General features: G+C 44.5%; 1 protein-coding gene across 4 annotated transcripts in view; it reads right to left on the bottom strand.

The window, feature by feature from the left end:
- Positions 1–23,934, bottom strand: part of Hmt4-20 (Histone methyltransferase 4-20) — a 45,113-nt gene extending 21,179 nt beyond the window's left edge. The window contains exons 1-7 of one of the 4 annotated variants that reach the window (XM_075887025.1): positions 23,848–23,934; positions 22,253–22,408; positions 17,643–17,796; positions 16,751–16,863; positions 15,400–15,586; positions 8,853–8,989; positions 7,296–7,468 (exon numbers count right to left, since the gene is read on the bottom strand). In XM_075887025.1, the coding sequence (XP_075743140.1) occupies positions 7,296–7,468; positions 8,853–8,989; positions 15,400–15,586; positions 16,751–16,863; positions 17,643–17,796; positions 22,253–22,408; positions 23,848–23,924 (997 nt within the window). In that variant the 5' untranslated portion in view covers positions 23,925–23,934. Of the gene's footprint in view, positions 1–7,295; positions 7,469–8,852; positions 8,990–15,399; positions 15,587–16,750; positions 16,864–17,642; positions 17,797–22,252; positions 22,409–22,488; positions 22,636–22,778; positions 22,826–23,196; positions 23,414–23,847 lie in introns of those variants that run through there. The other 3 variants (XM_037421832.2, XM_075887027.1, XM_075887026.1) reach the window with 3 other exon arrangements.
- Positions 23,935–26,050: the final 2,116 nt, after the last annotated feature.

Below are 26,050 nucleotides of genomic sequence, written 5' to 3'. Positions count from 1 at the left end.
CTGGGCGATGGAAAAACGGAGCTCGCCGTGATACCAGGTGGTATGACGTCCACCCTCCAACCGATCGACATTGTGCTAAACAAGCCGTTCAAGGACCGAGTGCGACTATAGTACCAAAAGTGGATGTCTGGCGACAACCCAAAGACTCCGACGGGCCACCTACAGAGTCCTCCGCTTGCGACTGTTTGTGGCTGGGTGCTTTCCGCCTGGCGTTCCTTGCCAGATTCCATGGTGGAAAATGCTTTTAAGAAATGTTCCATCAGCAACTCGCTGTATGGCACGGAAGACAACGCACTGTGGGAGGTGGCCAGCGACAAACTCTCGTCTTCAGAAGACAGTAGTGCTTCGTCTGACGAATAGGACAGTTGCGATGGTGGTTGAGGGGAGCTCTGACGATCGGGGTGCGGTGCGCCCAATTTGCAAATAAATGTCGTTCGGCAATTTTGGGTTGTTTTTTTTTTTTCTTCTTTTTCGGTAACCTGAACTTGGGGGGGTGTCGACCTATATTCCCACTCGACCTATAGTCCGGTTTATATGGTAGTAAGGCATACCAAATATTTGAACGCATATTATCATACCCAATCATTATCATACTCATATCATTCAAATTTAAATTATTGAAATTTTAAAGGATTTGAAATTAACGAATAGATTTGTCCACATGTAACCCTCTCCCCTGTAAATGTGGTTTTACTGCAGCGAAGAGGTACTATACCAAGAATACACCTTTTCAAAGCAAATATGCACTGCCACGAAGCCCCCCAACAAGGTTAAACGAACATGTTACTCTCGCGTCAATTCTTCCCTTTTCAAGTTTAACAGCTTGTCATGCTGGCTCATGTGCTCCAAGTGAAGTAAATTCGAAAATGTAAGATGTTTTGCAGGTTATTACTTGCATTTTACCAAACGTCAGTCAATTGTTCAAAAATGCGTCCACTTCCTTTGAATCGAAAAGACTGTGTAGGTTAGTAGGGTAACGACAAATATGCTCAATTATGTTTTAAAATGTGTAGGATGTACTACAGTTAAACCTGGATATAACAAAACAGATAAATTCCCAGGAGAATTCATTATACAGAGGATTTCATTATATGCAGGTCTGGTACGAAATTCAGAAAATATTTGTGCAAATTAAACAAAAAGGGGACTGAAGGCAAAGCTAACCCAAAACACTTATTTTACAGTAAAAAACTGCATTATTGCAATAGCAATCATACGGACCCTCTCAGCGGATTTTTGCCGTTGCCGCCATGTTCCGTAACAAGTCCAAATTGATAACATGCGCCCGCGCATCACAACTTTCACGAGTGGGTAAAAGCGCGCAAGCTTTGCTAAAGCAGAGATCAAATGGGTCGGCCCATCCCTATCGCCTGGAAAGTACATAAGATAACATCACCCGCGTGTTAGAACTGTTCTCGAATCCTCAAGCAGAAAGTAAACCACCCATCTTGAACAAGCATAATGAACTTGGAGCAGCAATAATGAACTTGGATTTTAAGGGCGGTAGAGATCGCTGGTGCACTTGCTACCTTGGCGAGTATCAGTTCGTTTTCAACACAAAGGGACTGCATGAAAAGAGCACTTCTTACTTCTTATAACATTACAAGTTTTCGCTACCTCGTTCATTGCATTGCATTCAACGTGTCATCGTGTTGGCAGAACTAATTGGCTAATCGCGAAGGCTACCAGACTGCGCGAACTCGCGGCGCAGCACAAGACGGAAGCGTGTGACGAGTCGACCTCCGTAGATCCGTTGTCACCATGATCTCGGAAAGTTTCCATCTGCGCCTAATATGACATCCCCTCGGTGGTGACGACACGGTTGTCCGAAACTAAGAAATGTCACAGTTTCCCCGCAAGGGCGAAGCAATGAATGCGATAACAACTTGGATTGTAATGCTGAGAACGGCAAGCTGATTGAAACGTGCAGCCCGCTGCTCATGCACAAATGACGCACAAAAACAACATACACAGGACGAGAGCCAAGTAACAACATTTACCGCTCGACATTTAACGCGCTGTTAAAAAAAAAACGAGGCACGAAACGTAATCGCAGGCACAGATATGAGTGCTAACTAACAAGTGCCTTAGTTGTTACTTCACTGTGTTTGAAAAGCGCACTTTTCACAAACAGTGCCTGTCCAGCGAGCGAAGTGATCTTTGTGCGCCCGGCAACTAAGTGCAAAGTCGAAAGCGCGCGATTTTCCCCACCGAAGGATAAGCGCGCGCACGAGCATCTAACTCTCTTACCCCCATTCGCGGGGCAAAGTACACGTGGGAGATAAGCGCGCGTCGGCGGCGCATCGTGACTAGCTGGGCACTGAGCGTGGGTGGCTTTTTTTTCTTGAGTTCTCATATATATAGATACTTAAACAAACACGGTGAATGATGGTGGCGACAGCAAAAAAGAAAAAAGCAGAGATTGCCCATATAATTTCTATCGCAATAAAAAAAAAAGCTGACCATCGTTAGCGGCCACACCATGCGCGCACAGTGAAACTATGCATGTGGGCACGACCCTGAAAACCAAGAGCGAACGACACGGACACAGACACGGATACTGCGGAAAACTATTCGGTAAAGTGCTCTCCATATGCAGCACAGCCCCACATATGTGACGGTAATTAAAAGCGTGGCACTGCCAACGCCCAAAAGTAGCTTTTTATTTTGGTTTGAATTAGGAGGGGGGGGGGCACCTTTGTGTTCTCGACGCCCTCAGCGGCGAGAACAGCTGCAATGTTGGCTCATGAGGTGCACGCCCGCCTGCCCGCCTCGCGCTCGCCCCCGCACAATAACAAGCGCTCGCTCTCTCGCCAGGTGCCGTGCACGACGTCGCCGCTTCACACTTCGTCGGCGGTGGGGCAGCCGCGGAAGATGCATGCTCGTACCAAAATACCAAAATGCAGAGCAACATTTCTAGATTGTCCGTGGAGAAAATTCCTTATATCAAGGTTGTCTCCCGCTGTTACTTTCTTTTACATAGAGGTCGCAAATACATGTGCTTTTATGGAGCAATGACGGGGAATAGAAAAACTTTGTTGTATTGAGGAATTAATTATATGAAGGTTTGTTATAAGCAGGTTTAAATGTATTCGAATTTCATTCGAAATTGTTTGAACCAAACCACGATTTGCTTTTAGTATGTTTTGAACCTAAAATCTACTATTAACACAAGCCTGCATAAAACACTTAATTTGCGACTAATACCCATCAATAAAACTAATACCCATCAAAATCTTCATTCGCGTGACGATGCCATGTGCTCTTGGCTCATAAAACCTCGCAGGTTCTTGCTGTGACATTCTTTTTACTGTTGTTGTTTTTGTTATTATGATTATTCATGCAGGCACTATTTACAGTGCACAGTGCCTCAAATGGTAGCTGCACGACAAGCGTGTGTTATAATATGACAGACATACAGTTCCTTCACCAAAAATCACTGATCTACACATTATTGCCAGTTCTTCATCAAGAGCAATGAGCTTCGAGACCGGACACCACATCGAAAAGTCTATAAAGTAATTCACACACATGTACTCTGGTTAGGCTGACAATAGCAAGGAAAAGTGCATTGATAGAAAGAGGGCAGTGGGTTTCACAGCAACATCAAAAAGGTACATGCATTTGGTGCCAAACCAAGAATAATCTGAGCCAAAAGCACTCCACAGTTCAGTTGCACAGGATGCACTTGAATGAGCACAGTAAGGTGCACAGAGGTCGAAATGTAGCAAAATAGTGCAAATGGCACAGTCGGACCACCCCTGCACAGCAGTGACCTTGGCAAGGCTACAGGTCTGGTAATGATGCAGTTTTCTTGTCAGCAACCTTCAAACAGCAATTGAACAGGATAACGCATGATGCAGATGGTGGCCGCCTCTAACCTAATCTCACAAAATCTCAGACAGCGCATCATGACGCAGCCCATCCCTGGCAATTTGCATTCGTATCACCATACATGACGCCGAAAAGCTCGAGTAGAGAGGCTGCAGCGACTGAAGAACCGCCCTGACGTTTATTATACAGACGTCAGACCCTACCCCACAGACCCTGAGAAGCACACTGTCAACCCTCGGTCAGGCCCACCGAGCCGCTATAGCCAGTGGAGCCCCACCCACGATGAACCATTTTTTTCTTTTTAATAAATGTTCTCTCTCTATGAGTGAGGCCAAAGCAAATAAGGCGTTTGTCCGTGTCACTTCTTATATTCGTCCCCTTTTCATGCCAAAAAGCCACACACTCTAGGTCAAGCCCTTGTGAGGTGCCACACCACGCAAGTGGTAAAGGCAGCATTCTTTCCTTTCTCCATTTTGACACAATGCCTCCACTCGTATTCCATGGGTAAAATGTTGCCCCATTGCAGGTCCTTTTGTATCTACACTATATGAAACCAGGCTTTTTACGCTGTCAAGTTTTTACAGTTCGCTCTCTCATGCTAATTCTACATTTAGTCATACCTGTGTCACACAGGCCCTTTTGAAAGGCCATCCAGTCGATGGCCATCGAAACGCTACAACTCTATTCGTATAAACTATATTGAGTTGTCGTGCTGCTACACAGCAGTTTTAAACGGCAGTTGAGTGGTTCAGGCGTTTATCGCAAAAACTGTAAGCGCTGCAAATCCTTATTTTCGTAGTCATGTTACCTCAAGTTCACTTAGAAACTCACAATGTCTGTCGTTGATTCTGAATATTTTAATAAACTGTTGATTTTAAGTTACCAATGCATATTCGGCTTTAAGTTATTGAGCACCAAAACTGTGGTGAAACTGTGGTGACGTATAATGGTGGCTACCTATATACATCGAAGACGAGCACGTAGCTGCTGTCGAGAGTATGTGCAGTTCACACGTTTAAATTGCATGAATACTCTATTAAATAATTCACAACCCTCACATACACTGCTTTTAAAACATGCTGGTTAGATTTCTACATTTTTTTTTTCTAATCCTGTTTCTAATTGTGTGTACGGGTACACCAAGTACACTGTGAACAAGAGGTCACGTTCGTGTCATTTCAGCTTCCGTCGCTCCATGGCCGTCAAGGTTTCATGGAGTTGAAGCATGCTCCGTTGGCCCCATGGCCTTCGAAAACGCCTGTGTGGCAGCTCGTGCTGGACTGTTGAGTCAATTTACTTGACCCCTTTTTTGCACATAAAAAAAAGCAAAAAGAAGTGGGGAGTGAGGGGGGGGGGGGGGGGTCCGTAAACATCGGTGTTGAGGTCTTGAGTGGCCGAACTTGGTTTCGAGTGGCCAAACACCCGCGAGAATAGGGTTTCACAACTACAGTAGAAGGTGAGAGCACCAAAGGATGGGCGAAAATACTCGTCTCTCCCGAAATTTCGTTTCATTAAAAGAACTAGAAAAAATATATTTCTGCCAAAAGAACTCGTGTATGTCTTTCTGAGACACACGTGAACGGACGGGACGACGCAGCCGGCTGTTGGGAAAGAGCGGGTCAAAGCTTCGCTAGAGGACAACTGATAACTGAATGCCAAAGTACAGCCAAAGTATGCAGGACAACGGGAACATAGATTCTTTGAAGAGGAATGCCAGAAAGTTTCTAGTCTTTTTTACGCCTTTATTGTCTTTAAGGAGGCAGACTGGTCTTAGACAATTTTTGTTTATATCTTCGGCGATCTAGATCAAACTGCACATGATTATGCAGTTTTTTCTGCTGATTTCAAAATTTAATTCGTTTTCCTGGCACTCATCTTGTTCCTGAGATAACTTAAGTTCACCCCTATTGTTTAAGGCCACCACAGGAAAAAAAGTGCTCAATTAAAAATGATATTTAAGATATGCCAACATAGACAAATGACTACAGAATGAAAGTATGTAATAGTTTTTTTTGTTTTGTGGCCATTCTTGTTTATTTTACAGCAAAATGAACTATCCATTTTGAAAAGCAGTTGGAATTAAGTTACAGTTTTGATGAGCAATTAATTAAAAAGGCTTGTGCTCTAAATTCTGCTCCCATACTTGCATTCTACACACATACAGGTTTCCATTGAAACAAGAATTATTGTTGTACCTGCCCTAGCTGCAGACATATAGAGGCCTCAAAGTTGAACAGTCGTAAATTTACTTTTTTGAGAAAAATGGAAAAAACTAAGAACACACAGCTTCTTCAAAAAGCAACAATCATGGTGCGCATGTTTTGCAATCCTCATAAAGGTGCTCATAAATTGATTGCAGAGCTACTAACACAGGTACCGACAAATTATAAAGAAGCCTTGAAGTTTGTTCCCCCTTTTCTTTGCAGGTTTTGCATGTTAACAGCATGAAGAATCTGAACAGTTAGAATGATATTGCGAGAAAATTACCACTTCCTGGTGCGGAGATAGAAAAATACTTGCAGAAACCAAATATATGTCAATTTTAAAAAATGAATTTTTTTGTCACTTTTTGGTCCCTAAGACCAGTCTGCCCTTTTAACCTACCGCTGCGTTAGTCGTGTGACCTCGGCTAGTAATCGCATCACCACAACCGCGGTTTATCGCACGGCGGTTGCTGAAAATGGCAGTTGCGTTTTGAATTTGTCTGCGTGGGCTGTGCATGTCCTTTCAAAACCAAATCTTTTTTTTTTGCGATCTATCATTGCATCTGCAACAGTTTTGTCCGCAGCATTTGTGAAAAGCAACATCGCTTTGACTGGTCGAGCGTGGAATGCGCGTGCACTTCCACAAGAGTTCTGTCAGTTACGTTGTCGCCATACATGATCGTGTCAAGAGCAACCGCTGTTTTGTCCACAGCGGTTGTGGTAAACGATAACCACACTTCTGGCAGTGCGTGTGCTGGCCGTGCCAAGCACACTGCTCTCGCCTTCGTTTGACGGTTTCGGTACTAAAGTTCATACGACCCACCGCAATGACGGAAAGTGTTCGGAATGTCCAAATTTTGACCCAATGAACATATACTGAAATTTGGATGGGGAATTTCACGAACTTGTATCCGCTGGTTTCGCATCATTAGGTTGTACATTTAGATGAACGCCCCCTAAATTCATTTACAATAAAATGCGATGGGTTCGCTGAAACCCTTGATCAGACTGCGGTGCAGTTTTGGCAATGCGGCTAGATCACGCGCAGCAGTTTCTATTTCCGGGAGATTTTCCTGACGCCCACAAACGTAAAAACTGGTCGAAGTCAGAGAGTCACCCGCAAAAGCCAGAAGACTCAGCAGGTATGTCCTTGTCTAATATAAACCTCTGCATATTTTTCAGGCAATCTTTAATGCATCCAATCACCAGGGTCCACTGAGTAATCCCGTACTCATCACACTGTGAACTAAGAACTACCTGGCTGGTGATGTGCCTGCTGTGGCTGCAGCTGCGGCTTGTGCTGGGGCGACTTGACCTGCTGCTTCCAGCGGTTGAGGCGGTTGTCCGTCTCTCGAAAACTGTACGCCAGCCTAGTTTCCATCAAGCTCGGCTGACGGCCCTTCTTGGTGGTGAACGCCCCAGTGCCTCGCCTGCGCAGGGGATGCACCCACATTTCACGAAGGCATCGATAGTGTCAACTTCCACAACTGAAATATTGTTGTGCAACTCCGTCTGAAACAGTCCACACTCATAGCACTGATATCCTCTCGTTAAAAGCAAACTTTGAAGTTATCCTGCAAGTTCCTCTGCAATGATTTTCCAGGTAATCATCGAATAGCTTTATTAAAAGAGTTTGCTGTTTCACGAATCAATAGCTGGAAGAATTCTTTAGAATCTATGAATTGCAAGCAGAGTTACAAAATCTGTCACACATTTAGGCACTTTCTATCTCCTTTCATACCACTATGCATGCTGAAAGCTATGCGCAAGGGTGGGGAGGTGACAGGGGGACAAGAAGCTATGTCTGTTCTTCAAAGAATGTCATGACCTTGAGCACTTTTTTTTTCCCCCCGAATGTGTGAAGTGTCAGTGGGAGTGACAGTGTGAGTGGGGGATGTGCCGGCACATCATAGCATCCCGCGGTGGCTGCGGTAAATATGCAGCTCCGAATCCTCAAATCAGCCACAAGGATCGTGGACTTCGGGCTTATGGTGAGGTCATGTGGGTTACTGGTATCATTTGTCAAGAGGGAACTATTTCTAGCTGACTTTGAGAATTCCTCGCAAGTTCTGAGCAGCGTCCTGCCATATACTTGGCCCACGTGTTCTCAGGAGCCACGACTACCAACAAGCTGAAGAAAGCATTGTACGGCCTCCTTCAGAATCCTGTTGCCAAGTGACACCCACCCAACAATTACGATAAGCCACTCTAGTTGAATACACTTGCCCTCCATTCTCACTACCCCCCCCCCCCCCTCATGCTATAGTGTTCACCTTGCAGAGCATCACATTTCCAGAGATGCGCGTTCTCTCCGGGACTTCCATGTTAAAACTGGTGGGAGAAATAATATGCTTTGCTTAGATGGTTAGGGACTATACCAAATGACTATGTCATTTGCAATGCTCATAAAGAGGCTGACATGCCTGTCAGCTTGCTTTTCTAAAACTTTTGTTCTTTTTCTTTCACTACTATCAATGACCTTTTTAAGACGGTTGTCGCATGGCAAAATAAAACCAGCCCCAAATTACTGTAATCATTAAGGTAAATTGTTCATTTTAATTTTTAGCCATGTGAAAGTGTAATCCACGATGTCCTGAAACGTAATCAGAGTGTCATGTGTCATATTTCTCTGCAAGGTACCCTTAAGATTAATCATTTGGTACAGAGGTTCTTAATAGTATCGGAGACCTCCAGTTTTACCCGTTCCAAAACTCCCTCATTATACAATGGCAGTGTTTGTTGAGCTGCCAAACGCACAATGACGCCACCCCTAGTAACAAGGTGTACACTTACTCACCGGTCACATTCACTTACCTTTCGCACGTTTCACATTCGCAGTAACTGTTGCCGTCACCAAAAAAGTCCTCGCCATAGAAGCAGGTGATCTCCTCGCCTTCTTCGATGTCCCGTAATACCTTTACACAAGCGCTGTCTCGGCCCGTCGACACAAACTGCATTTGCGTAAAAGTACAGCACAGATGTAGGAATACAATGCCAGTGCAAGCCACAGACTTTATGCTTTGTTTGACAGACCTATGCTTCTTCAATGGCAGTGAGCACGTTAGCAGAGATATGTGGGTGCTCAATGAAATGTGGCATTCCTTTTAGCCAGAAAAGATAATTAGTGCAGAAGGTCAAACTAATGCAGTCGAACAGGAATGTGAGAGTCGTACTTGGAGCAAAAATACAGAAATTGTGAAATCAAGGTTTCTGTAATTGAACAATAAAAATAACCACACAAGTTTTCGAATAGTCCTGCATTTCACTAGTAAACACACTGAAGCGCTGTAGCCATAGAAGAGAGCAGAATAGCACGCCTTCTAGCCAGAAGAGCCGAGACGAAGCTCAAAAGTGCAGAAAAGAACTACGGCTTACTCCCATGAATGTGCGATAACTATTGATGGTCATGCCTATTAAGGAATCCTTAGAAAGTAAGACAGGCGACGCGGTGGCATTATGGACGACTCACAATTCTCAACTAACCACTGCATATATCGTCATTATTTTCTATGTAACACAGTCACCGAGCGGTCTACATGCACATCTAGTTTGCCAAGCTTGTCATGGAGAAGCAGTTTTTATGAAGTAGACAAACATAGGTGGCCTGACTAAACCTTGCATGATGTCTTGGGACGTTTCACAGTGCTTGCCTGTAATGCTTTGCAAAAAATCAGGTTAAAGAGGCTCTATAACACCTTTCAAACATAATTTTTTTAACAGTATAAAGCATAGAATGATGTGGGACAGATAAACACAGCAATAATGTCACCGACAGGAGCCCGAAGTCTGAGGTTATTCAGCATAGGAAATGCAAAATACAGAAAAAAAAGATATGTATGCAACGAACTAGAATATTAGAGGTCACATGTCCCTGCTTCTTTCACCCACTGATGAAGCGTTGAACTGCCTACCAAAACGATCTACAAAGTGGGAATTTGCACCCCATAATGGTTGCCCATTCTGTCCACTGTACAGGTTGTACCATTACAATAATAACAGACCACATGGAGTGATACCAATGAAGAAAGGGTGAGACCATAATGATGTGCCCAAATGAGAAGCATACCCAAGGACCATGACACGGTCACCCAGCGATTTGTGGTCTTTAGAGAAAAATAGAAGTAAAAAAGGGTCTATTGTGCCTATACATACTACAGTTAAACCTGGATGTAACGAAATTCGAAAAAGTTCGCGCTTTTTTATTACATTAACGTTTTTGTTACATGCAGTTTTTAGGTAGCTTCTCTTTAGAGTAGCTGGCTCCCCGCCGTCGTCCGCATAGCCGATCTTCGCCAGTGAGGAGACGCGTTCGTAAGAGGAAAAGCGAAGGTTTATTTACATTAATGCAGAAAGATAGGAACAGTACAAGGATTGAGAATATCTCACATAAAACTAGAGAAACTACCGCGAAAACCAAACGAAGACGCGGCAGATGCCAATACAATGCTACTCACCTCAAAAAGCATTTATTTAGCACAAAAAACTGCATTATTTTGGCTTGCGTCTTCCACGTCAAAGATGACGTTACGTAACGGTTCAGAGAAACCAAGTCGTCCACTGCTGCCTCATCATCCTGTGAACCAACGTGACGGCACAGAACGTCCAGCGTATCCAAGATCTCCTTCACGGTAGGCAATGGCGACGGACCTGCCTCTGAAGAACCTTCACCATCACCGCGATCTTGGGCAGTTTCAAGAAGTGTCACATCCGACATTGCTTCGGTAGACACTGCATCACTGTCGGCGTACAAAAAGTCATCAAGTACAACATCATCAGGCACGCCACCATACGTGCAAAGTGTATCCCACGCTTCACTGACGTCGGATGTAATCGAAGGTTCCTGGAGCTCCTCTTCGTCGACTCCGGACTCAGTGACCACTAACACCCGTGCTTTCACGAAGCAATTCACGACTGTATCGGCTTTCATTTCCTGCCAGGAAGCAGCAAGCATTTCAATGGCTTGATAAATGTCTACTTTTGTTAGCTGTTCAAAGCGTATATCCAAGAGGACCTTCCAAATGACGCGACGACGATAGCAACACTTGAAGCTGTTGATAATCCCTTTATCTAGCGGTTGTATTAGGGACGTGCAGTTGGAAGGGAAGTACCGCAGCTCGATGTCCGACAACTGAAGGCCTTCGATGTGGTGTGCGGAGCAATCGTAAAGCAATAGACATATTTGGCGACCCTGACGCTTGACATCTTTGTTGAATGCCTTCAGCCTTTCAGTGAAGATTTCACGGCTCATCCAGGCCTTCGAATTGGCCATGTACCTAACAGGCATCCGCTTCGTGCCTTTAAAACATTTTGGCCGGGCATTTCTTCCTATAACTAATGGTATCCTTTTGTCGCTGCTGTCACTGTTTGCACAAAGCAAGGCAGTGACGCGTAGTTTGCTCTGCTTGCCTCCTCGACAATCGTGCCTTTTGCGCTCGAGCGTGCGATTTGGCAACATATGATCGAACAACGCTGTTTCATCGGCGTTGTACAAGTCCGCCGCCTCATAGCGGTCCAAGATGCCAGGCAACTTCTCAGCCACCCACGAGGCAGAAGCATCGCTGTCGGCAGATGCGGACTCACCGCTAATCACTCTACCGACGGCACTGTGCCGGCTCTTGAACCCCTGCAGCCAGCCGTTACTCCCCTTTAAATCGTCATGGCCAAGAATACACGCAAAATACTTCGCTTTTTTGCTGAAGAATTGTGCCACTTATGTTCAGGAACCAGGTGAAGACAGCCTTGTCCACATCGGCGTATGTTGACTTCTTCAGTCTTTCCTTCTTTGCACCCGTGCTCGACTCCGCTGCCTCGCGGATGCTGTCCTTAGCACTCAATATCGTTGACAGGGAGCTGGCTGGGATATTAAATCGTGCACCGACGTCTTTCTTCTTCTCACCCGCGGAAACCGCATTTACAATAGCAAGCTTTTCTTCAAAAGACAAAACCTTGCACTTTCTCGGCACAGAGCTCATTTTCACAACGAGGACAGCTGAGAGGCCTAACAAGAGACTAGGAAATGCCTGAAATGCCTGACGCTCGCCTCGCGGCTCCCCCCTGACCCACCTTACCGCTTCGTTCACCCGTTTGGCGCAGTAGCGCCATCAGACGACGCAGCTCACAAGCAAAAGCTGCATAGCGTGGCCTTCGAGACGGCACACCGCATTACCATCTCGAAACTTTGCAATAAGAAAACTGCGTTCGCTGCTATGCGGCGCAAGCTATTCTAGCTATGCTTGTATCATCATCGCGGCACACACTTGCCTGCTGCAATGGCATGCGTTCTACCCGTGGCTGCCCCCTTGTATTATTAATTTTCATATTATAGACCTTACGCATTGTACATACAAGATTTTAGCACCGTCAAGACTCAAAATAAGAAATGATCAGTGCCGAAACTTTGTTACATTTATGTCAATCACCACAACACCTTCGTTACATGGAAGTCACAAATACATGGGCTTCTACGGGGATGGTGCCAGGGATTGAAAAAAATTCGTTAAATCCAGGAATTCATTACATTCAGGTTCGTTACATCCAGGTTCAACTGTATATGAAAAGTAGACAAGTATATTTCAGGACAAAACAAGCCAGAGACGTTGCCGGCTATAAACACCACCTGCTTCCAGCAAGGGCATTTTGACACGAGTCTGTGACATCATGTAATGCACCGAGCGAAGCCATCGTCATCTACCAAAGTTTCAGCTGCTACAGATCGTTCAATTTCAGTCCCAAGCTAAAGAAAGCTAAAATATCTAGATTTCACCAGGGAACAATATCGCTTGCCAGAATGCAGACACTCACGTAGCAAGCTGCTTTTTATGTCACAGCTCGCGAGTGTGCCAGTGGTGCCAGACTCTCAGACCACTTGCATCTTTTAAAAAAATTCAATAATAAATTCAGTACTCAACCAAATGCACGAAAATTTCAACAGCTAGCTAGTCAACACACAAGTAATAACCCTCACAACACATATTATGATAGAAAATTGGCCGACATAGCCCCTTTAACAGCCCTCACAAGTGCCCGTCACAAGACCTCACCGCACAAGACCTGTGAGAGTATTAGAGAACTGCGAATATTTATTTATTTATTTATTTATTTATTTATTTATTTATTTAATAATACTGTAGGCCTTTGTACAGGCCCATACAGGAAGTGGTTAGAAAAAGTATACATGAGTATGGGCATAGCAAAACGAAAACAATAACAGAAAACAGAATACCACAGTAAATAATGGTTCAGTAATAGATCACCAACATCCCAAAAAAAGGCACAAATGGGATCACACATCAAGAAGCACCAAACATTTGAACAAGCTTCTGCAAACAATTACCTCATAAAGTACATGCCTATGTACAATCAAGAAAGAATTCCAGTTTTGCAAAAATTCATCCACAGATCTGCATTCAACAATTTCACTTGGTAAAGCATTCCAAGTTTCAAAAGCCAATGAAAAAAAAGAATATTTAAACCTGTCGCATTTGGCCTGATAAGGCTTGATGTGTTTGTTGTGACAGGTTCTAATGGAGTGACGGTGCGGTGTCTGCACGTAGTCTTGGTTGTTTATGTTTATGTGGTCGTAATAAAGCATAAAAAGAAACTTCATTGCGGCCACAACTCGCCGACACGCAAGGGTAGGCAATGCTGCCCGATTTATTACGCTTTGGTGTCTTGAGTACTTCGAATATATAAATCTTAATGCTTTATTTTGTATACTTTCTAGTTCTAGTTCTATTTTGTCTACTTTCTATATTCTAACAAATGCTACAGCATTTGAATTCACTTCAATACGAACTTGAAGTTTCCAAACATTTCGAAGCATTTAAAAAAAAATAGCTGCCTGAAAAGATGGTTTCACTGCAAGACGACCTTGCTGTGCTATGAAGACGCCTATACAAAAGAAATCAGCACTGCCATGGAGCTCACTTCACGGTCAAAAGCGCGTATTAACTGCGATTCAATTAATCCTTTTTTAAAGTTTAAATGCACAACATATCGAGTTACACAGGCGCACACAAGCTCAGTAGGTCAAATATTAAGATGAAATGCACTTTACCCCCTATAGCTTTCACCCTACTGCTTTTCAAATTCGTTTCAGAATTATTTTATACAAATAAAGTTCCCTTCAACCTTACTTTGAAATGAAATTGTCATGATTGAATAAGCTTGAACCAACTTGTAAAGCAGAAGCAGCAACCGCTATGGAAAGCATGCCACTGGGGTGTCCCACACAGCAAGCAGCCCACATTTCTTTTTGTATGCCGTCGCAAGAGTAAAACTACACCTAGAAACCTCTTAGAAGAACTGAGGTTTCTAGGTGTGAGTGCCCGCCAGCTCTCACCGACTGATGAACAGGAGTATACAGAAGAGAACAAGCCTAAACTAAGCATATCTTTTGCTATGACGACACGTGTGCGAGGAGGAAGACGAAGAAATTGACCTTGGCTGAGCTTGAATGCCACACATCCAACCACTTTCAGGGCCTGTGCCAGGAGTGTAAAGCTGTCACCTTAAAGTAGCTATATTCACACAAGTCAATATAGCATGCACCAAATTAGGCTGCTTGGAAGAACATAAAGTTGATATTAAAGTGGGCGAGAATTTGTCTTATCTGCTTCTCGACTCTTCTGCAAACGACTGGACGCCTCATCTTCTTTCGTGAGGCCTATTGCGAGAGTACACAAACAAAAAGAGAACGCTTTGCGCAATGGTACTGCTCATGCATGTGTTTTTCAGTTCTTAAAGCCGATGGGTAAAAAAAGTAGACTTGGGCGAATAGTGAATTTCAGGTTCGAAGCGAATTCAGGTATATTATATATCACATAATATAAAGAAAAATGGGCGTATTCGTCTTGACTTGCATCATATATTTCAAAAGTTGAAACAAGGCCTGTGCAAATGCCATTTTGTAGTTTAAAAGAAGTGAACACCATTTTAAATAGTAGCAGGATTTGACTTCAGGTAGATTGCAAGTGATCCCCTGTAAAATGTGTTACGTTTTAAGATTAAGTATAGTATACATGGAGTATATAAGCCCATATAGCAAGCTTTTAAACTTAAAGAATGCTGAATCGAAGGGAGAACATTATGTTCATTTAGCCTGTAAGTGGGGCTTCACCGCAACAAAGACTTTCCTTGACTAAATGCTTTCATGGCATAGCACTCCTACACTGCAGTGAAACCACCGTTACCAAAGATTACATGCAGATTTATATACATGCATTTGTTCATTTCGATTCGAAAATCTGAATATTTTAAATTCGAGTCAAAGTGAATTCGAATGCTCTAATACTCGCTCGAATATTCGAAGCATTCGAACATTCACACAGGCTTAAAAAAAAGACAGCCAGCACGGGCTCACCTTGCAGTTGGGCCGACAGTCATGGTTGATGAAAGCAGCCGGACCAAGCCACAGCTGTGCACAGTTCTTTCGACAGGAGTACATGACGCTGAAGTCGTTCTTGCCGGGGCATAGCAGCTGGCACTCTTCTTCCTCCGTTAGCTCCGCAATGCAGCCGACCAAGTGTGGGATCTTCTCGTTCTTGTACCTGCAACCAGAGATGCACCAAACCTTAATGACACGGGCCTCAATGCCCAAAACAAATGTGCGAGTCTCTTTTTGTCTTGCCGAGCCGTCAATGAGAATAGGTGAAACAAAAAAGAAGATCACCTTATCAGAATGCAAAGATAAGCGGGAATGTCCACGAAGATGATATACACACAAGTAAACGAGGTTGCATACATTCGAAGCGTTACTTGAAACTTGTTTAGATAATAGATTAGCGTTTCCTTCTGCACACCTACTTTAATTAATATGATAGTCCACCGAGCCCATGGTCGCTAATGTTAAGCATTTTGAAAGCACGTCTCAAAACTCCTGCCAGTACTTCTGACAGCTGAATGCAATTTTTTATTCCGCTAATATACTAGGACACTTTTTTATTTCTGCATCTCCTGAATTTCAGAAATCAGCTCAGGTTAAGATAAATACGGCAAATATGCACTTTACAGGTGCACTGTAACATCACTGATACACTAGAAATTTTTTTTCTGTGACGTACTTAGACTAGAGGTTTCAATAATCAAGGTTTAAATTATGAAAGCTATCCTAGGCACACAAGACACAGTCAGCATCACCTTCTCAAATTAAAAAGTTAAAAAGTCGATCTTGCCAAGCAGCATGACAAACGTAAGAAGGATGAAAATGTGAAAATTTTCAAATCTATGCAACACTATACACTGTGAATTATATAACTGAAGCTACTGTATTATATGAAAGTCTATGGTAATTAGCTTAATCTTTGCAATTACTGCTGCAATTGGCGAGCAGTCATCTTAAAATGCCTTTCGCTGCAGGCATCATGTCTCTCATTTTTCAGTACCTTTGGACACATTTTGAAACATCGCCGTATATTTCTATTACATTTGCAGCAAAAGTAGCTTTATAGACAGTAAAATAGAGGACAATGCAGTGATCCCCTTTCTCTTTTTGCTCATTGTTGAAATTAAGCATAAACAAATGTCAAATGGGAACAAACAGGCCAAATGTCGATCTTGCTAAGCAACATGGCAAACATGAGAAGGATGAACATGTGAAATTTCTCAAATGTATGTTACACTGAACACTGTGAATGCTATAACTGAAGCGGCTGGATTATTCGAGATGCACGGTAACAAGCATGTGTGACCCCTGGACACAGAAAAAGGCTCACCATTTTTTGGTTGCACATATCTTGGCACCCACATTGCCTTCCATCGAGTAACGGTCGCATCGCATAACCTCGAACCCTGCTTCCTTGTCAAACATGCGAAGGTAACGAAAGATCTGCAATGAAAAAGACAAAGTCTGTTGGTGAGGTTTTTAAATCAACAGCATATCACAAGATGAGGCATTATGTTTCAGGCAAAATACACAGGAGGAATAATCCAGCTGGTTTCCCAGTGTTTTAATGCTACAATATATAAAGCAGCCCTGCAACATCTTTTGAACACGGTTAGAAAACGCCGGTAGCTGAGACTCCTATAAGTCTAGAGCCAAATATCAAATCGGCGAACGTGTGAGGGGGTTACATTTCAAGGAGAACCTGATGTCAGTTTTTTTTCTCTTTGAACAGACTATGTCAGTGGAGAGAGGACACGGCACCTGGCTGATTTGAGCACTCTTGAGGCGCCTGGTTACCATGACCACTACATGCCCACATTAGCAGCACTGGCATGCTTGTGGCAAACTGAAACCCACGCCAGTGTAAAAAGAGAAAGTGCTCATGAACGTGATGTCCACTGACCTAGCTTCTAGATTCTTTGTCATGCTCACCTGTGTAGCTTTCAGTGTGCTCAGTGCGATGACAGAAAAGGAAATGCACTTAAGGTGAGCGGCGAATCCCTGCAACTAAGCTTGAACTTGACAGATTAAAAAAATTACGCGGCGATCAATTCATCTGGCAATATCAACTCCAATTTAAGGATAATTTGACGATTACTTGGCAAAGCATTACAGGAACCCTTTAAAACTGCAACTGGCAAGCCTGCCTAGTAGGCTTCACCAATGAAGGCGTATGGCTTCGTACAGACATACGCAGCACAAGCAGAGGAGGAGATACTCACATGCTCCTTGAACGGACCCTGCCGGGCCTTGGTGAGAAACGAGGCCGGGACAAAGTCTGTTAACTTGGAGAACACCTTCTCGTATTGGTTGTGGGTCTTGAAATCTGCTATTAGCTGCTGTAGTTCCTGCTTGTGGGACTTGTAGGGACGAAATCTGTCGACAAACCAAAAAAAGGATATAAGGATGCATCATCAGTCGGCCCGCTCTCCTGTCGTGGCGTCATGTTTACGAGGCCAGAGTTCGAGTACACCACTGCATGCATCAACAGAGGACCAGACGATGTTATAGCCATGTTTACAGCAACAAAATTTGGCACATTTTAATTTAAAAAGTTTGTGAAAATCTGCCTGCTGGTATTGCCTCCAGGCCACTAATATGCAGAGTCAGCCACAGCAGGCAACTGTGACCATGTTAAATTGGGAAGTGTTGACTGGGGAAGCTATGCCCCTTTGCTCAGCCACCAGTAGCAGAAGGTCGCCACAGTGTAAATTATATGTTTGACTGCCAACAGTATATGGCCCTACGTGTGATTTGTGTTCATTCCCAGTAAAAGGTGTCATTGTCTTTTTTGAAACAGAGAAGTGTCTCTATGTACGGCATGTCCGTCTTTGCCCGCCCATACTTCCGTGACACAACTAACGCTAAATTGTGTCAGAAGTGAACGAGTAATGCCACCAGCTCCAAGCTCCGCCCCCCTCCCCCCCCCCCAAACTCGACTACACCATAATGTCCATTGAGGCTGATGAGTGTCTGAAAGAGCCGCCACAGCCGCAAGTTGCGTGTTGATGGTCGCCATCAACACGCAACTACCAGCCCCATATGACTTGGCGAACCCGGGGACTTGGCCAACATGGCTCGGCCGCCACGAGCAATGCGCAGCTGTTTCAGGACTGACACAAGCATCTGAAAATGTGCAGATGCCCTTGCTGTTCTAATGCTCGAGTCCTGATGCTCACTCATTCCTCAAGACCTTCTCACTCAACGCCCCATCACTTGCATGCTGCTGTCCACTTCATGCACCCGGCAAATGAGCTTCACAAGGTGTCACAATTCCATTGATGTGTTCATCTGCCCAACTAAAGAGGCGACATATACTACACATAACTGTGCAGAATGGTGAAGCACTGTCACTACCCTCACTAGACATGGAGCAATGGCTCGTACGCAACTGGTTCATTGCTGGTCTTTGTTACTCTCATCTTTCCGTCGAGCTGTCCCGAAATGCAAAGTTGACATTCAAGGAGGCATGGACACAGACAGGCCTGAGAATCTAACGCCGTCAAGAAAAGAACTTTGTCATACGACTGCACCGTGCACATATGCGAGCTACACATCGACTTTGTAAGGGCCAAGATTGCCTCTAGTTGGTGTCCCAACGCTAAACCTCCTCAGTCACGTAGAGCACTCACGTGAGGCCTCCCCATGTGAATTTTGCAGCCACATGCCTCATCCATGCTCCAACTGTCTGGAATGACACTTCAACTGCAACTTCTGCAGAAAAAAAGGCCCCCAGCCAAAGTGTGCCGCTTGGTGAAGTCTAAGCAGAACAAGCTCGACTCTATTTAACTGCAAGCTGTCGGGTGACCCGCCATGGCAATGTTCGCCAACGTCACTATGGACCCTTTCACTGTTAACAAACACGGGTCCTCGATGACATCCGGTTCAGCCACTGATGTGCCGTAGTACAATCGGTCAGTAAGAAGAGCTTAGATAATAGCCTGCAAATTTTCTAGTTTCCTTTCCATATTTGGCAAAATATATTCAAATAAATGTTCTCTTGAGCTACATAAAAATTATGAGAAATTTCCTGGAACTTTGTGCATGTTCCTTACATCTGAAATACTACAAAGAGACTTTCCTTACTCCTGATAAAAAGATTCAAAATTTGCTTTCAGTTTCGACGTCAGGAGTTGGAAATGAGTTGACCGGAAGTCTTTTGGGGTACAACGCTTGCAATCTTGAAACCGTCTATAGACAACTGCAATGCACAATTCAAAGTTGACTGCAGAGCAGAGCTGTCTGTTGATCCTATCAACTTCCATGCTTTGTTTGTTGACACTCTGCTTACCTGTCTTGGGGGGATGGCCACTGCGCATGTTAAGCTGGTATTTGGCACTACTCCAGTGACAGAGGAAAACAAACTCCCAACACCAATATGTGATCTAATCTCCTACAACACGCCTTCCAGCACTGCCAATGCTACAAGCCAGCTCTATAAGTAGTGAGATTCCTCAACAAACTACAGACTCAGAAAGCAACGTTAGATTCCTGGCCCTTCTAGGGATTTGGTACCCTCAAGAATGAGTACATCATCCGAGTGCTACCTGATGCCATGTGTTCCATAAGCGTCACCGCAGGATTACCATCCCACTGCTCAAAGTAATCCGCCATGAGCTGGACTAAATGTAAAGCAGGCGTGGATGGTGGGCATGGCCCACCATTCTAGTTGCAGTAGTTCGTGGAATTTGCAGCATGATACGGCTTCGACCATGCGAGCAACAACCCACTCAACGTTCAAAACAGAACACAGAAGCAGGGAGAATAAGTCAGAGAACCAAGGACGTATTCTGCAAGACAAAAGAACGTCACCTAGCCCTGCTCAGGTAACAGGACACCCCAGAAGTCGACAGCTTCAGTCCCGTCCAGCTGTTGATGGAACAATAACTAAGAACCAAAGTTCCCAAGCAAGAGTCTCAGCTATGCGTCAACTAGCAAATCAAGGAAAGACATCGTTAGCAAAGATGTTGTCTGCAAGTGAAAGCAGACCAATGACTACAAGATCCATTCCGGGTCTCGAGACCTCTCACCATTCCAAATAGGTCAGTGTGTATGAGTGCCTCCGGACCAAATTAAAGCTACAGCCCTGAGCCTAGCACAAACATTGATAAGGTACGTGGTTGAAATGGAGCAAGATGGCATTCTACACTTAAACTGACGTCACCCGGTGCCTTCTGCACCCCCTGCTTTCAGAGTGGAACCACGACCACCAGAGGAGCAACAGCCCCGGTTGCCTCAGCCTGAGCACCCAATGGAGACAACAGCCTCTTTTGAACAGTGTCTGGCAGTCAGGAACTGCAGCGATCATGCGACACGAATGTGCATGTTCCACCTGACCAATCAAACTTGTGAAGCGTTTGGCTTCCTCCATCTTCCGTCTGATCATCAAAGGGAGAGATGAGAGGCCGCCACAGTTTGGCCACCATCAGTATGTGGCACCACCTGCGATTTCTTTTTTATTTACGTTCATGCCCAATTGGGACGTTTGTCTTTTCCGGAAGAGAGAAGTGTCTCCTTGCAAGCCTGTCTTTGCACGCCAGGCTCCTGCAACACAACTCATGCAACAACAATCAAGTCATGTATTCGGCACAAAACTTCCTTTCTCTCTTTTAGGGATGAAGCTCCTTAGGATGTGGATCTGTCCGTCCTCCGTTGGTGTATGTAGCCACCGGTGGCACATACCCGAAAGAGCGGTTCTTAGAATGTCCGCTGGATGGCGGCACTTGTATATGATGAATGCATGATGAAAATATGCGAGATGGCTGTACTTGGAGTGTTCACTAGATAGACGGACGGACGGACATACAGATAGACGGACGGACTGATGGACGCACAGGCAGAGAGGCAAACGTACAGACAGACAGGCAGACAGACAGACAGACAGACAGGCAGAGGGTGACTGCACGAACAGACGCACGGATGGACGCATGGAGGGACGGAAGCAAGAACGAATGGGCAGATGAAAGCACGGACACACTGAAGAATGCTTCGCCCCACCAATCATCCACAACATTTCCGCCTCCATCAGAAATGCAGCCGCCGCAGCTGGGATGAACTGTTCATACAAAATACGCATTGATTTGCAAGTGAGAAAAAAAATCTGGAATGCCTCTTTTACTTAACATCTTGGTCTTCTGCAGCCTATATAACACCATTACCTCCTTCAAAATGAGATGCTTGGACGTGTTGGTACACTAGAAAACATCCAAAGACAAAGCATCGGAGCTGTTGTGTGTCCCCTTTTTTCTGATGCTTTGTCCTTTGTGCTGTTTGTTTTCCAGTGTGCTTTATAAACAAAGTTCTATAATCCGAATAAGGGGTATCAAGTTAAAGTGCAATATCCTATGCATTAGTGCAAGGAGTTCTAATGGCACTATCAGGCAGGCAGTGCAAAGAACATATATATAAACAAGTGTTTGAATGGACTGCATGATTAAGACTTACGAAAAAACTCCTTTTCGAGCCACAACCCCGAAAGCAATTTACAGGCAGATAGTGGCGATACACCCGAGGTGTCATCCTACATTTAACAACGCTGCTTTCGTGTCTGAATGATTGAAGCAAACACAGGTGATAGTAACGTGTGATGAGCACTGAAACGTCCAAAGGAAAAAAAAATATGCACTTGGCTTTCGTGGGTGTATTTGTACACTATGTACACAACGAGTTAAAAAACAGAATCACTCCCCAGTCTTCTCAGAATTTCGTGCGTGCAAGCGCCCCATCGAATGCAACAATCGTAGTCTCAGTGCAACGTTGAGCTGGGTACCAGTGAACCGCGCACACAGTGCCAAGGCGAAACGGAAGTTGCGCTTTTCATTGCGATACGTACCTGAGGTTCATCTTGTGCGTGGCGAAGCCCAGGTAGGGATCGAGTACGAGACTCGTGGCCTGGTCGTCGCTCTCGCACAGTTCGCGAGCAGTCATGCCCGTCGACGGGGCGTAGCGGCTCCTCGGGCCCTCCACGACCATGGTGGTTTGCGACGGGCTGGAAAATGCGCAAACACGCGAATCAATTCCTCCCTTCTCGCTGACAACAAACAGACGAGACATTCACGAGTGCCTCACGGCCAAAACGTTCCGCTGACTTTAGAAACGGGGCGCGCGAAGTTGCGAGAAACACAGATCAGGCTTGGCATAAATGCGGTTCCCCAAATGGAGCGTTGCTACTTTCGAACGATCGGCTGCAGCAACGGAGCGAGACAGCGGTCGTTTTCCATCGCAATGAACCCTCAACACCCTTGACAACCTCCGCCGACATTTATAAAATATTTCCACGGACAGTACGCTGTACTGGGAAAGCTCGGGTGCAATTCAATGCATCTCCTCGCATCCGCCGCTTTGGAAGGAGCACGCACCGCAAGCCATGTTGAAGACGTGATAGAGGCATATCGCAACGAATCTGCGTGATTGATTATATTCAGCGGCTTTAATGGGCGTAATTTACGCGAGCGACGATATGCGATATGAATGCAAGCTAATGCAAAGTTCTCTCCGTACAAAAACAAGTGTCTCCCCCGTAACCCTGTTTGCACTCATCCAAGATTTTGGCGAGAATCGGCGCAAATGTCTGATTTGTACGGCGCGCTAGACGACACAACATCACTTAGTAGTGCATAAGAATTAATCCCGTCGGCACAGGTTTCGTCTTTATGAAAACAAAACGTCCCGGAAAGATGGAGGGGCAGAGGCGATGCAGTCGGGACACCTTTGCTCCCTTGCGATTGACACGGCTCACACACCGTGTTTAACGCTTTTTTCAAGCCACGCACGCACCTTTGATACAGCGACGCTAGTTGAGTAGCCTTCTAAAGTTCCGATGCACTCGTAGCTCGGATTTTGCCGACATGAAACCGTCGGGGTAGCCGATTGACTCACGAAGCTCGGACCAACAATCGCACAGCGCAGCTCGTCGCTGCAGCACTGTGCATATCGCCGCGCCGGCCACTGCCGTCCTTTCGAAGCGATGCTAGCATTCTCGCGTGGAGTCTAGACGACTTTAAAGCGTCGACGCCGCCCTTTAAAAGCATCAAACTACATTTTGTTAACTAGAAATACAACTTTAACTGTGGACCGCTCTGCCAGTGCCCAGTAGGCTTAGGGAACTTTCAAACTCAAAATTTTGGTTCGCATCTCGCTGTTTATGCAGCGCCTATCGAGTGTTGAACCGATATCAGCGTTTTAGATTGTTGCAACGATTTAAATGCATTCCTAAATTGGCACCATGCCACTGAATGAACATGTGCACAATTTCATTGTTTTCACGCGCTACGTTTTTTCTCGGACGATCGCGGAGGGAGTTAAAAGGTCGGCCGACCATGCCGGCCGCGGCTGCTGCCTCGATTAACTCGACGCATATTTTTTCACGCATCGGTCTCTTCGCGAAGTCGCATTTTGGTGCTCGGCTTTTCATTAATCGTATCTTACCTGTGGCCGTGCACTAATTGCTGCGACGAGTTGCTGGTTGCGGTCCAAGCGTTAGCGCTCGTCCGGTTGATACCCATACAAACGAGAGAGAACGCTTCTGCTTTGCTTTCCTAGATACATGGCACGTACCCACTTTGGGGGATTGGCCAAGAATGCAACGAAGAGACAGAAAGCAATGCTCGTAACTTTTTCTTCCTTTATTTACATTGCTACGGTAACCAGCTCTATAAAAGTTCAACGATACAACACATCTTCACCACGAGGGAACGTCGCCGGACCCACATCAGCCCGACAGTGTCACTCGTGTAAAAATTCAACAACTCCCAAGCTCAACAATTCGTTGGGACTTCACAATCGACACACACATGCTGCTGCGGTCATGTGACCAGCAGCGTGAAAAAAGAAGAAAAAAATTAAAATAAATGCTCAACTGCCAGTAATGCCAGCAACTCAATTCAGGTAACAGATGCAAGGTGCACCACAAATACTGCAAAATCATGGCACAAGAGACACAACACACATACTTGAGTGTGCAACATATTTTACAAACAATGCGCAAATAAGAACGCATCAGTGAGTACGGTACCACGGCCATTCTTATTCTTGTCCAGGTGAACATTGCCAGCGTGCTTCGAAATTTTATCTAAGTAGCAAAATACAAAATAACAGCATACGTACAGACATAAGATATATTTACAATCTGCAGAGTAAGCTCAAAACAGAAAGCATATTTTTAGCGACATGCATCGATGTATCCACTAGGCACAACACAAATTCCATTTTGTGAACGACTAGGATGTGAGGCTCCCCACAATTTCCAGTTGTAACTAAGCTGAGTATGGAGAGAGCAGATTCTCCACCGGCCCCCATATCACATCAACAAAAAAGCCTAAATGCATTCAAACAAAACCACAAGCTCTGGGAGCATTTCAAGGTGCAGTGAACATAGACAAAAGATGCACACACTGGGCCCTCAGCCCATCTAAGAATTTATGATCAAAACCACACACACGCTGTTCTGTTATCTGCAAAGTACACTCGATATATTTATCCCCTTGCATTTCTAGCTATGTTCTACCTACAATGTTAACATTGAGGCACAAAAAGTTTATCGAGACTTCTCACCTGTAACATAAGATGCAAAATTAACATGAACAAAAGTGAAATTCTAATACATCTGGCAATGTACTATTCAGTAAGTTAGCACAGCCATTGAGCTAAGATTGGTTAGCCATGTTAAAGCCGAGAGCATATAAGAAATATGTTTTGCCAGAGAAGAGTATTTTAGAGTAAAAAACGGCAGCATTTAAGAAGAACGTGAAAGTTCACGCCATTCTCAAGGCTTACAGTCTAGGAATGCGCAATCCCATTTAAGGAAAGGTAGCTGTCAATGCATCTTCAAGTACAAAAGAGCACAGTTATTGGCGACACTTGTGGCTTGTGGCTACGCATTTTGTATTCCATCCTCATAGCAGGCCTACAAACAGAATCAAACAAAAGCCAGCAGCAATTCAAACCATAAAAACACTTCTCTAACAATCGTGTATATACTACTCAAAAAATAGAAAAAAATAAAGTTTGTATCGCACATCTCCTAATTTGACAAGTTTGACAGTTACAAAACGATTACTAGGACCACTTGAAAAAATTTCTGTCCCAATTGAGATACGAGCATTAAAGTGCTCAATCAACCATAAAAAAAAAGAACAAGAGCTTACAGGCTCACTGTACAAAACAAAGCCCGAGCTTCGATGCCAACGAAAGACCCCTCTCACGAGCTATTTAACAACTAAAGCAACTGCGATAACATAAAAGCATGCAAGTTTTAACAAAATGTATCCCGTATCAAATCCTTTATATAAAGGGCTAGTTTAAAATTTATTCACACATATACCATGCAACATAATAGCCACTCCCAATTACACATGGTATGTCTGGATTTCAAGATTTTGACTAATATATTCACTGCATTAAATAAGTTTGCATACATAACACATCATACTTTGAGATTTATGACCTCAGCTTGCTGGAGCTTTTTTTGTAACGCATTAAAAGTAGACTATTGTTTTTTGTCCCCCTCCCACTGAAGCTAGAGGCGACTAAGCTCGATTGCCGTAAACACGCCTCCCTCAGACTTCCGTGATATGCAGTGCATTGTAAATATTTGTACTGCCACTCGGGACAAAAGTATGGTATAGGCATA

Source organism: Rhipicephalus microplus, chromosome 2 (genome assembly GCF_043290135.1).
Source record: "Rhipicephalus microplus isolate Deutch F79 chromosome 2, USDA_Rmic, whole genome shotgun sequence".
Taxonomy (NCBI): Eukaryota; Metazoa; Arthropoda; class Arachnida; order Ixodida; family Ixodidae; genus Rhipicephalus; species Rhipicephalus microplus.
This window is presented reverse-complemented; position numbering and strand designations above follow the sequence as displayed.